An 11,336-nucleotide genomic window follows, 5' to 3' on the forward strand; every position below is an offset into this window, starting at 1 on the left:
CTAGGCTCACAACCAAAAATACTGTCAGCTTTTATAGCCATGTATATATACACACATGCACACATATATACATACACATATACATGTATACATACATTTACTGTGTGATCTCAAAGTTCATTGTAGTAGTTAAAGTTATAATAAAGAAAAATCTGTTTGCCAGTGTGACTAGGCATCATGGAAAATTGGGACTGCTTGACAAACTGTAGTCCCCCAAAACCAAACACACACACAAATGAATGTAATTTTTTGTTAAAAAGAACTCAAGGTATCTTATAAATTTGCTATTATTCAAGCAGTTCTGGCCTTGTGGGTAGATGCAAACATGTCTGTCTATGCTTCTGACATACGCTCACACCACACCCGGCTCACCCAGGAGGTAGCAGGATCTCTTGAGCCCTGGAGTTTGACGGCAGGGCAACTTAAAAAGACTGTTTCAAAACCAAACATAAAATAAAAGAAAGCAGAACCCCTCTAGAGTGGTGGTTTGGGACCCTCAGAATCAGTGGTTGAGACTTACAGGCTGCAGCAGCTGATTGAATCTGGTCCACAGAAACACCTATTACAGTCCTTCACCCAGGAAGACTCCAGGGGGTGTTTGGTACCATCAGGATCCACGCAGTCTAAAACGATGCAAATTCCCAGGTCACGTAACAGAAACTAAGCTTGTAGGGACACTGAGCCAGCCACTGGCGCATGACTGCAAGCAATTGTAGAGGTGGCCAGGACAGTGCTTTTGTATTTAAGATGGCTAAAATCTAGCAGGCTGTGGCACCTGCCTCTGGTTACGGCTTTGTTTTTGTTTGCTTGTCTTTTTAGACAAGGTATTGCTAGGCAGCCTTGGCTACCCTGGAGATCACTGTGTAGACCAGGTTGTCCTCCAGTTTACATAGATTCAACTGCCCCTGCTGGGATTAAAGGCCTGAGCTACCTTGCCCAGCGTTCTGATAATGTTTCTTAAGCAAGTTTAAATCTTCCTAGATTTTATTTCAGAACAGGTATTGAAAAATAAATAAACCCTTCCTTTGGAATCTAGTAGCTATTAGGAGTGGCTGGGGCCCAGTGAGTTTTCCCTCCAGTTGTCCTGAACAAAAACGCTCACTTCCCTGCTACCATTGCTTTGTATCAGTTGAGTCTCAAGGCTGGGTGCACATGGGGAGCATTGTGGGTAGTTAAAATCTACCCACAGACTGGGAAGTCGCTCAGTGGAGAACAGGTATTGCGCATGCACAGAGCCCTGGGTTTAATTCCCAACACCAAAATAAACAAGCCTTCTTCTATACCTAATCCCAACCAACAAACAACAAAATCAGTATCTGTGGGTGGAGCCCAGACTTTCTTGTTTACTTCGGGTTTTGTGTGGTTTTGTTTTGGGGGGCGTTGAGGTGCGTGCATCTTGTGTTTCCGGCTGGTATTGAACTTCCCATTTACCCAAAGATTGTATTGAACTTTTTTAAAGACTTATTTTAATTTTATGGGTATGAATGTATGTAAGGCTACTGCATCATATCTTCAGAGACCAGAGGAGGGCACTAGATGTCCCGGAACTAGAATTGCCAATAGCTGTAAGCGGCCATGTGGATGCTAGCAACTGAACTTGGGTCTTCTATTAGAACAGCGGGTGCTCTTCACCACTAAGCCCTCTCTCGAGGCCCTGCACTGGACTCTTAACCCTCCTGTCTCTGCCTCTTGAGCACAGGAATTACTAGAATGTGTCATCACCCTTGCTCTATGTGGTGCTGGAATTGATCTCTGTACCCCATACATACTAGGCAAGCCCTCTACCAAGACAGCTGCATCCCTAGCCCTCTGCCTTATTTTTAAGAATGTTCAGCCAGGGTGAGAGTTGCTGCCTTAGATCCAAGTGACCCATGCTTGAAGGACCACAGCATCAGCACCCCTAGGGCTGCACTGTACATTCGATTTTCATACCTGCTATCAGATCCCGTGAATTAGACTTGACGGGATAAGAGATGTAGCTTAATGGTTATCACATTTAGTTGTTAGCTTTTTTTTAATGTATTATTTTTTATTTATTTAAACTTTTTATTTATTGTGTATTGGTGTATTGCATATTTGTGTAAGGATGTTAGATTCACTAGAATTGGAGTTACAGTTGTGCGCCACCCTGTAGGTGCTGAGAATTGAACTCGGGTCCTCTAGAAGAGCAGCCAGTGCTCTTAACCCTCAGCCATCTCTCCAGCCCCATCATATATACTTTTGTCAACTTGATACAGCCTCATGTCATCCAAGGAATACTTTTCAAGTTCTTGCTTGCTTGAACTTTGCCCCTGACTTCTCCCCACAGTGGACTGTGGTCTAGAAGTGACCTTGCCTCCCATAAATTTCTTCTGATTATAGTGTTTCATCACAGTAGCAGAATGTAACAGCATTAAAGTGTTTGTTTGGTATATCTGAGCATCTCCAGCAATATTCACCGCCCCCGTACACACACACACACACACACACACACACACACACACACACACACACATACTGCATTTAAACAAGATTACAGGGATGATCATGTACATTAAAATTCAAATGCTGCTTCTTAACCCTGATTGCATGTGAAAATCAAAGCATTTTTAATGTGCAACTCCAGCCCAAAGGTTCCCATTCAGCTGTTCTTAAATGGGACTTGATTGTGGTGCGTTTTGAGCTCATCTAGCTAGAGTTGAGAGCAGCCTTCTCACTCTGTTTCTGTGTCCACCCAAATCCTTCTTCCAGTGTACATCCCAAGGTTTCCCCATCTGCCATAGGTCATAGGTAGGTAATATCTATAGGTGGTATCTAGCAGGCTCCCCATCTGCCCTATAAGTCATATCTACCAGGCTGTAGTGGCATTTAAAATACTGGAAAACCCAGGACTTACCACCAAGCGGTTGGTCTGGAAGTGCCTTACGTAGTTCGAGAAAGCACACTGCCTTGCATGCCGTCACCAAGGTGGCAAGGAACAGCAGACTGCCCAGCAGAGCTTTCTGCAATGCAGGGAGAGGTTGGAAGTGGAGAATGGGTGACTCTCGAAGGTCTTACTTGACTGAGTATCCTATACTGGCAGAAGGGCAGAGTATGGAGCAACTCACAGGTACCCCCAACCTAGCAGTCAGGGACTAAGATATAAATCAGTCACATAAAAAGAAATTTCTGCTGGGGGTGATGGCACACGCCTCTAATTCCAGTACTCAGGAGGCAGATGCGAGCAAATCTCTGAGTTCAAGGCCAGCCTTTTCTATAGAGTGAGCACCAGGATAGAAAAACCTGACTACAGTGAGAAACCTGTCTCAAAAAACCAATCCCAGAGTTCACTCAGAGAGTGGCTGGCTGTAGGAATAGGAAGGATTATGGTGGGAGCCTCATCACTGGCTGTAGCAGGGACTTCCTGAAGCAGCAGCTCGGTCCTGGCTTGTTCTCAGTGCCCTGGGGGCTCATGTCCCAGGTGCTCATTCTCCTTGCGCCCTTTGACATGAGAAAAGCCGTCTCCACCTCCGTAGTTTCTCCCATGAACCCTCTGCCCTGGTTTTTCCTCTTTCTATAGTTTTCAAATAGTCTTGGGAAAGTGGTTGCTCAATTTTTATGGGGAAGACATAGTCTGTACTAAGCTAACTTAAATGTTTCCTTAATAAGATCATAAAGTAAGAACAGAAAGTTATATCATCTTAAGGATAAAAGCGATTTTAGTGTTTACATGACTAAATAAATAAAGCTATATCAAATTTAAAAATACATGAAATAGTTTCACTATAACAAAGAAAAACAAAGTACAGTATAAAAGTAGCAAGGGCAATAAGGAGAAATCACATGTGCATGCGCACATACACACACATGAAAACAGAGCAATACACAGTTATCAAGGGACACAAAAACATAAATAAAGAGACATCTCTCATACACACAGACACAGACAGATACACACATACACACATGAAAACAGAGAAAGGATCAATAAACACCTGGGAAATTCACCTTACCCAAAGCAAAAGAAATGTGAATGTAGATGAAGGAGGATGGAGTGACCATGCCCTTTAGAATCTGCAGAGGGAAACAGGCCCACAGGGGAGGTGATGAGCACAAGGGCCGTTCCCATGGGAACAGGGTCTATGGAGCAATTGGAAGTGTAACCACTCACATTTCCCTCTAACAGGACCCCGAGAACAGCACAGAGGTGAAGACAGACCTAAAAGGCAGCTCAGCTCACTGCACTGTGAAAATGGAAAACCATATGACACCCAAGCAAAGAGCTGACTGAGAACACAGTGGCTCGCAATAAAAACAACAAAACTCAAACAAAGCGCAAGGACCTAACAAAGCGGGGAGAGAAAAGCAGGGCAAGGACCCTCTATGCATTGTGAGGTGCAACCCTGCAGGCCACACAACACAACGGCCTGGGTGCTCTGACTACTGCAACACAGAGAGAGCTGCAGTCCAGGCTGACCTGGAACTCACTATGTAGCCCAGGCTAGCTTTGAGCTCAGGGCAGTCCTCTTGCCCCAGCCTCTCAAGTGCTGGGATAACAGGCTTGAGCCACCACACCCGGCTAAAAAGGCATTCTGTGACTTGTGACACCTTTCCTTGGGCTCTTCCTTTTTACTTCCACAGTGACATTCATCCAGCTTAAAACTGCAAAGAAAACGTAAATCTTTCCAAAAGAAGGAAGGAATGAAAGAGAAAAGAAAAAGAAACCAAAGCAATCACCAAAAAATACTCCTCAATATATTTAACACACACCAACAATTATCATTTACTTTTTCTTCTTCTTCTTTTTTCAGTCTTTGGCTCACAGTCAATTCTGCCTGTTGATAGGGTTTTGGTGCCCTTAGATGGAAAGCCTACTTTTCCATGCTAAGGCGATCATGGAAGTTTAGAGTCTTCTTTTACTGAGTCACAGTAAGGGAACCGAGGAGCCAGAGCTGCTCCCAAGGCTTGTGGGTTGTGCAAGACACCAGAGACTTCGGCAGGACATACAGGACTGAGATGCTGGTGGACGGACCTCAGGCTCACGTGTTCTCCTCTCCTCCCTCCCCTCCACTCTCTCCCTCTTCCCCCTCTGTGTCTTTGTCTCTGCTCCCATGATGGCAGAGTGCGGACTAACAGATTAAGTTCACTGACAGCAGACAGGACTGTTGTGTCCTCTGCTCTCCCATGTGAGCCCCACAGGGCTGGCTCACTGCTGCTTTCAAGGAGACCGTGATAAAGAGCATGCTTGAAGATTCTGCTTCAGTGGTCTTCAGGCTTATGATCAAAGCTCCCAGGTAGGTGATGCTAAGATCCCAGTCTGAGGATCTCGCCTGTATTCTGTTCTGTCCACCTCCCTTGCTGTAGACAGTAGCCATGTACCCCTGATGCATGAGGGCAGGAGAGTAAAGGAAACTAGCTCTTACTGGGGCTTCTAGGTGGTGTGGCTTTGTGACCAGCTTGGGTGAAGCAGATTGGCAGTGTCCCCTTTGTTAAGTATCTGTTCCTGGAATGGAGGGCCCCGCTCTCCATAACCAAGGGTCAGGGTCTTCAGACTCTCAGTCAAGAAAGGGTACTGGCAGTTCTGCAGGTATCCGAGTTGACCCCCAGGCCTCATGGGAGATGGGTGGGAGGAGGGGTCTGAGTGCAGACAGGGAGGGCACCATCCCCCACTATTGTACCCCTCCAGCTCTGTCTGAGAAGGGTTCCATAGAGAACATTTCTCCTGAGGTGGGGCAAGGGTCCCTTCCTGAGGGCCTCTCCACCCTCATATGGCTCTCTTCCCCAGCTCCTGTTTCCTTCCTCTTATCCTCCCGTGGGGAGCCACAGTCATTCCCTGATATTGGCTCGTAGAAAAGACACTGTAAGGAAAGACCCACTTCCAATTAAAGTCAGAAAGAAGTCCTGTGTATGAGGTCAGTCACCCACCATTGTGAGAAGCAGAACTCCTGACAGGCAGGCACCTCCAGCGAAGCCTCAGCGAGAGCGAGTGCTGGCTCCCTATTTATGGTGAGAGTGGCCACACCTGGATCTTCTTGGAAAGGCTTTGTGCCAAGAGCACAGTAAATATTTACAGAGGGTTGAGCAGGAAGTTATTATTTCAGTTGATTTAAATTTTTCATCTGTTAAGCCTCTACCCTAAGGTGTTCACCATTTCCTCACCCTTGACAAGCTGTTGGTCTTGGGTGTGAGAGCAGAGAAGGAAAGAACTTTCCTTGGAAGCCTTCATCCTGTGCTGGCAGACTGCTAGACACCCTCTGTGCTCTTCCCTGGTTTGTCAACAAAGAAATGAGGGCTCAGAAATACGATCCACAGCAGCCAGGCTGTGTTTGGGAAGGCAGAAGGTTAGCCCAGTAGGTCAGCCTGGCTGGCTAGGAAGCTGAGGCCCAGGAGATGAGGGTCCAGCATGGGAAAGCACAGTGCATGAGCCATCTTCCCTCCAGCCTAGGTTTCTTTTGACAGGTCACATGCTTACTTCTCTCAAACAGCCAACATCCTCCTGAATGTTTAGTCTTTAGTCTGCTTCCTCAAGTGAGCCCTCCTTCTCCCTGTTCAACAGTAATCTCTGGTGTGGGAAGCTGTAAGGAGTTCCCATGAGCTGAAGTAAATCCTGAAGTACCTTAGAGTCCAGCAATCCCACCCTGAGGATATCTGCACTCCAGCTTTTTCATAGCTCTGTTCACAGCTGCCAGGCAATGAAGAGCAAACATCACCACCCCCGTGTCCAGAGCTGATGAATACATAAGGAAATAGGCGGTCAGAAAAGGTCAACGCGGGGCTGAGATGGAGCTCAGTTTTTGGAGTGTTTGTCTAGCATGTGAAGCCCTCAGTCTGATCCCCAGTGCCGTATAAAACCAGACAAGGAATGAGGCAGGAAGGCATCCTTGCCAGTGAAGTGCTTGGCTGCGGCCCTGAGGACCTAACCTAAAATGGCTATTCACAGCACCAATGATGCTGAAACCGGTGGGTTTTTGGGATGATGGGCAGCAAGCCTAGTCAAGTTCAGGTGAGTTCTGGACTAGCGGCCAGTCCTGTCTCAAAAGCTAATGTGGATGGTGTATGAAGAACAAGTGAGGTTGTTTTGCCCTCCTCTTATACAACAGGTTCCTCCAAATGGAAGCCTTGACCTAAGGAAGGAGATGGGAGGTTCATGAGACCCAGATAGTAAGCAAACTTCAACCTGGAGCCCGGGAAGCTGAGACCTGACAGTTAAAGGAGCTGTTAACAACTGTTGCTGGAGACTCTCATGAGTTGCCTGTTGATCTGCCTGTAAGCCGTGTAAAGAGATTCAGTGTTGCAGCTGGAGTTGTGCCCCTGCTTGCAGGGCTTTCAGCTAATGCGCTGCCTTTGTGTCATCCCTACTTCTGTATGTAACCCCTCAACCATTCACATGGAACTAGCCACTGAACGCCAGGCTTCACCATGGCTGTCTTTGATGAAACTGTTAATTTGGTTTGTACTTCACTCCCTATGTGGAGTGAATAGTTGTGTGTTCATGTCTCCCTAGGAATAGTGCTGCTAACATCTCCACATGCATGCCCTCTCTGTCTCTGTTTCCATCTGTCTTCCCCCCTCTCTCCTCTCTCTCTCTCTCTCTCTCTCTCTCTCTCTCTCTCTCTCTCTCACACACACACACACACACACACACACACACAAACTCACACAGTTGACATGGTGGTGCACACTTGTGATCCCAACACTGAAGAGGTGAAGGCAGGAAGATGAATCATTTCAGTAATGTAAACATGTTAATGCTCTCATGGTTCCCCATCAGCAATGTAAACACGTTAATGCTCTCATAGTTCCCCATTAGTACATACCATTTTATAATTTTCCTCTCCTAATATCCTTACACAGGGAAATCAGATTTCAACCTGTGATTAGGGGTAACAACACATCAACATCTGTGTATCATATCTTCCTTTAGAAGATGCCACCTTCACAGATGCACACATGCAGAATTGCTACAGGCTAGGTTCATGCAGAGGCTGAGGCAGATGTGGGCTCACATCCAAACCCTTCCTTGAAGAGCTGTGTGAACCTGAGGCAATCTCTTAACAACATCTTTGACTCTTTGTTTACTTATTAATGATTATGGAGAGAATGATTCCCCACCTCCAAGGACTGACATGAAAGATAAGAGAGAATGTGTCTAACTCTTTTAGCTCAGTGCCTGATAAATAGTTGTAGGGAAAGGCACACTTTTACCATTGCTATCTTACTGTTTTTATCTGGGCCTAATAATTAAATAGACCCAAGATAAATAGTAGAAGTAAATTACACATATATTTACTTTAAAAAAGTTTTACATGGTGCAGGATCACACGGAAGAGTCAAAGAACCAAGGTTTAACCATACAGTGACTTAGAGAAAGAATCTTTGAAAATGCGTCAAGACCGAGGCGTGGGAGGCCTAATTCTGTAGAGAAGCAATGAGGGCCACAAGGGTTAGCTTAACAAGTTTACTTATATAAATTTCTCTCTGCTCAGAGTTCCCACCCTCACTGGTAAGATTATTAATGTTTTCCAGTGTGGAGGATATGTAAGAGAAAAGCCTTAGTTGCTTTTTTTTTTGCTGTGCTAAGACATCACGACCAAGGCAACTTTTAGATGACAGTATTTGTTAGAAGCTTACAATTTCAGAGGGTGAGTTTATGACCATCATGGCAGGGAGCATGGCAATAGGGAGGAAGGTGTGATGCTGGAGCAATAGCTAAGAGTGTAAATCTTTGTCCATAGGCACAAGGGAGAGAAGGAGCGAACTAAGAATGGCGCACATCCTCCAAAAAGGCCACACCTCTTAGTCCTTCCCAAACAGTTCTTAGCTGGGTACTAAGTAGCCAAACATGCAAGTCTGTGGGGGCCATTCTCATCCAACCCCCACAGTTGTGGTGCTTTGTCACAGCAGTAGAAGAGTAACTTAAGACACAGGGATTTCAAAGAAGGATTATGAGTGCCCTCCACTTTTTGGGTGGTGCCAGGGAGCAACGATAGAGCCTCCTTCACACATGCTAGGCAAGTCCTATACCATTTGCCCCAAATATAACTTGCTATTTTAAAATTTTACTTCAGCGGGGCTGGAGAGATGGCTCAGTGGTTAAAAGCTTTGCCTACTCTTTCAAAGGTCCTGAGTTCAATTCCCAGCAACCATATGGTGGCTCACAGCCATCTGTAAAGTGACTTGATACCCTCTTCTGGCCTGTATTGTATACATAATAAATATTTTTAAAAAAAATTTACTTCGGTTCAAAATAATCCTTCTTCTAAAATGGCATATTACTATAGCTTGTGTTCTGGTGAAAGTTCCACCTGAGCCCCTGGCACTCATATACTCAAAGAGTCTAGGATTATTAGGTGGAAGCCCACTTCTCTCTCTCCCCAGACCCTGTCCCTCAGAAAGTCCTCCAAACAGTGACCTCTCCCCTCAGAAAGCCATCCGAGAGTTAACCCCTCCCCAGAGCTGCTCAAGACCACACCTATAAGCTACTTAAGACCATTTGTCACATGATTCCTCTCCTACCCTCCTGAGGGTCATAGAGGAGCTCTTTGCTCTTTCCATTAAACCTGGATTTATTAACTCAGTTTGATTGACTTATTACATCAGCAGTGGTGGATATCCAATAACTGGTTTCTGTCCTCCCACCAGGTCCCACAGTCGTTAAGCCCCAAAGAAATCACACAGAGGTCTATATTTTATAAACTGGTTGCCCCATTAGCTCAGGCTTCTTATTAACTCTTATAACTTATATCAGCCCATTATTCTTATCTATGTTAGCCATATGACTCAGTACCTTTTTCAGCGGGGCAGATCACATCTTCCTTCTTCGGTGTCTAGACAGGACTGCGGAGGGAGCTCCAAAGTTATTCTTTTCTAAGGGAACATGGCTGAATAGGTAGGAGACAGACTCTCCATTGTGGGTTCCCCTGATGGCTTCTGTAAGGATCATGGAGATGTCAGTCACCTGTATTTTGGAGCAGTATTTCATCTTATCCTCCCCAGGAAGACTACGGCTGCTTCAAAGTATGCATTTGTTGATGCGAGAAATGGCTGGGCCAGAAAAGATTGCATGAGTCAAGATGGCAAAAACTCTGGTAGCTCCAGCTGAGAGAAGTTTGTTAGTGGCATGACAGATTGTACCACAGCGTCAGCCATGTCATCCACAAGAATAGCCACCCGATCCTTCACACCTCCCGCTAGCACCTTGGGGTCCACTTCATTGGCCTTCTTCCATTCCTTGTGAAGCAAGGCAAAATCCACATCCAATTGGTCTGCATGGAGGTCGCTCACTTGGCTCCACCAGCATCAGGTGAGACAGTAGTACAGTTTCTCCACCCAGGTATATTCTCCCTTATCCACTTGAGGACAGCTGGCTCTGCATATAAATTGTCCACTGGTCTATCAAAAAAGCCCTGAATCTGAGATGCATGTAGATCCATGATGATAATATGATCTGCTCCTGCGACAGAGGATTTGCAACAAGCTCAGCTGAGATGGGAGCCGACTCTTATCTTTCTTTTTTTTTTTTTTTTGATCTTTCGAGACAGGGTTTCTCTGTAGCTTTGGTGCCTGTCCCGGAACTAGCTCTTGTAGAACCATGCTGGCCTCGAACTCCCAGAGATCCGCCTGCCTCTGCCTCCCTAGTGCTGGGATTAAAGGCGTGCGCCACCACCGCCCAGCGGCTCTTATCTTTCTTATCTTGGAGGGCATAAGGAAACTTGGGGTGACTGGTGTAACCCGGCTGGCTGAAGCAATCTTGCAAGCATTAATCATAATCAAAAGCTCCATTAAATTGGCATTAATCTCACCACACCCACTCCGAATAATGTAGACATCCTCTCCACATACACTTTCTCCAATTTCCACACAGGTCTGCCGAATTTCTTAATCACCACCTTGCCTAGCTCCAGGCCCAGGCGGTCACCAATTTTCTGGGATAAGTTCTGCTGGGAACTCCCACTGAAGATTTTGATATTTGGTGTCTTAGGCAACTACACAACATGTTCTTCACTCAGTGGTCACCCCTGCTGCAGAGACTGGACCTGAAGTCAGTTGGTAGCCTGAACACCTACAGTGCCTGTCACTCCCCCATCTTACAGTCCCGCCCAGAGCGTCTCTCAAGCCCTTTATTCTTATATGCCAATTATCTCAGGCATTTTGACATCAGGAGGGAAAACTAACGCTCATACATGCTCTGGAGCTGGAGTTATGGATGGTTGGGACATGCTATGTCCCATATTTCTTCATCATCTTATTTTATCATGACCGATACCATCAAGCCACAGGAGCTGGCAACATTTGCCCTCCCAGGAGTTGGATGGCCAAAGCCTCTTCTAGAAGACTGTGGGGAGGGCTAGCAGTAGCCTCCCCACTTCTGTCTCTGA

At 45.9% G+C, this 11,336-nt stretch overlaps 1 protein-coding gene across 1 annotated transcript in view; it reads right to left on the reverse strand.

Moving 5' to 3' along the window:
• The window catches only part of Msmb (microseminoprotein beta), a 9,903-nt gene extending 3,719 nt beyond the window's left edge, over nt 1-6,184 (reverse strand). The window contains exons 1-3 of the mRNA XM_005348650.3: nt 5,884-6,184; nt 2,876-2,981; nt 521-623 (exon numbers count right to left, since the gene is read on the reverse strand). Of these exons, the coding sequence (XP_005348707.1) occupies nt 521-623; nt 2,876-2,981; nt 5,884-5,886 (212 nt within the window). The 5' untranslated portion in view covers nt 5,887-6,184. The remainder of the gene's footprint in view (nt 1-520; nt 624-2,875; nt 2,982-5,883) is intronic.
• Nucleotides 6,185-11,336: the final 5,152 nt, after the last annotated feature.

The sequence above is a fragment of the Microtus ochrogaster genome, chromosome 6 (assembly GCF_000317375.1).
Source record: "Microtus ochrogaster isolate Prairie Vole_2 chromosome 6, MicOch1.0, whole genome shotgun sequence".
Classification (NCBI taxonomy): domain Eukaryota; kingdom Metazoa; phylum Chordata; class Mammalia; order Rodentia; family Cricetidae; genus Microtus; species Microtus ochrogaster.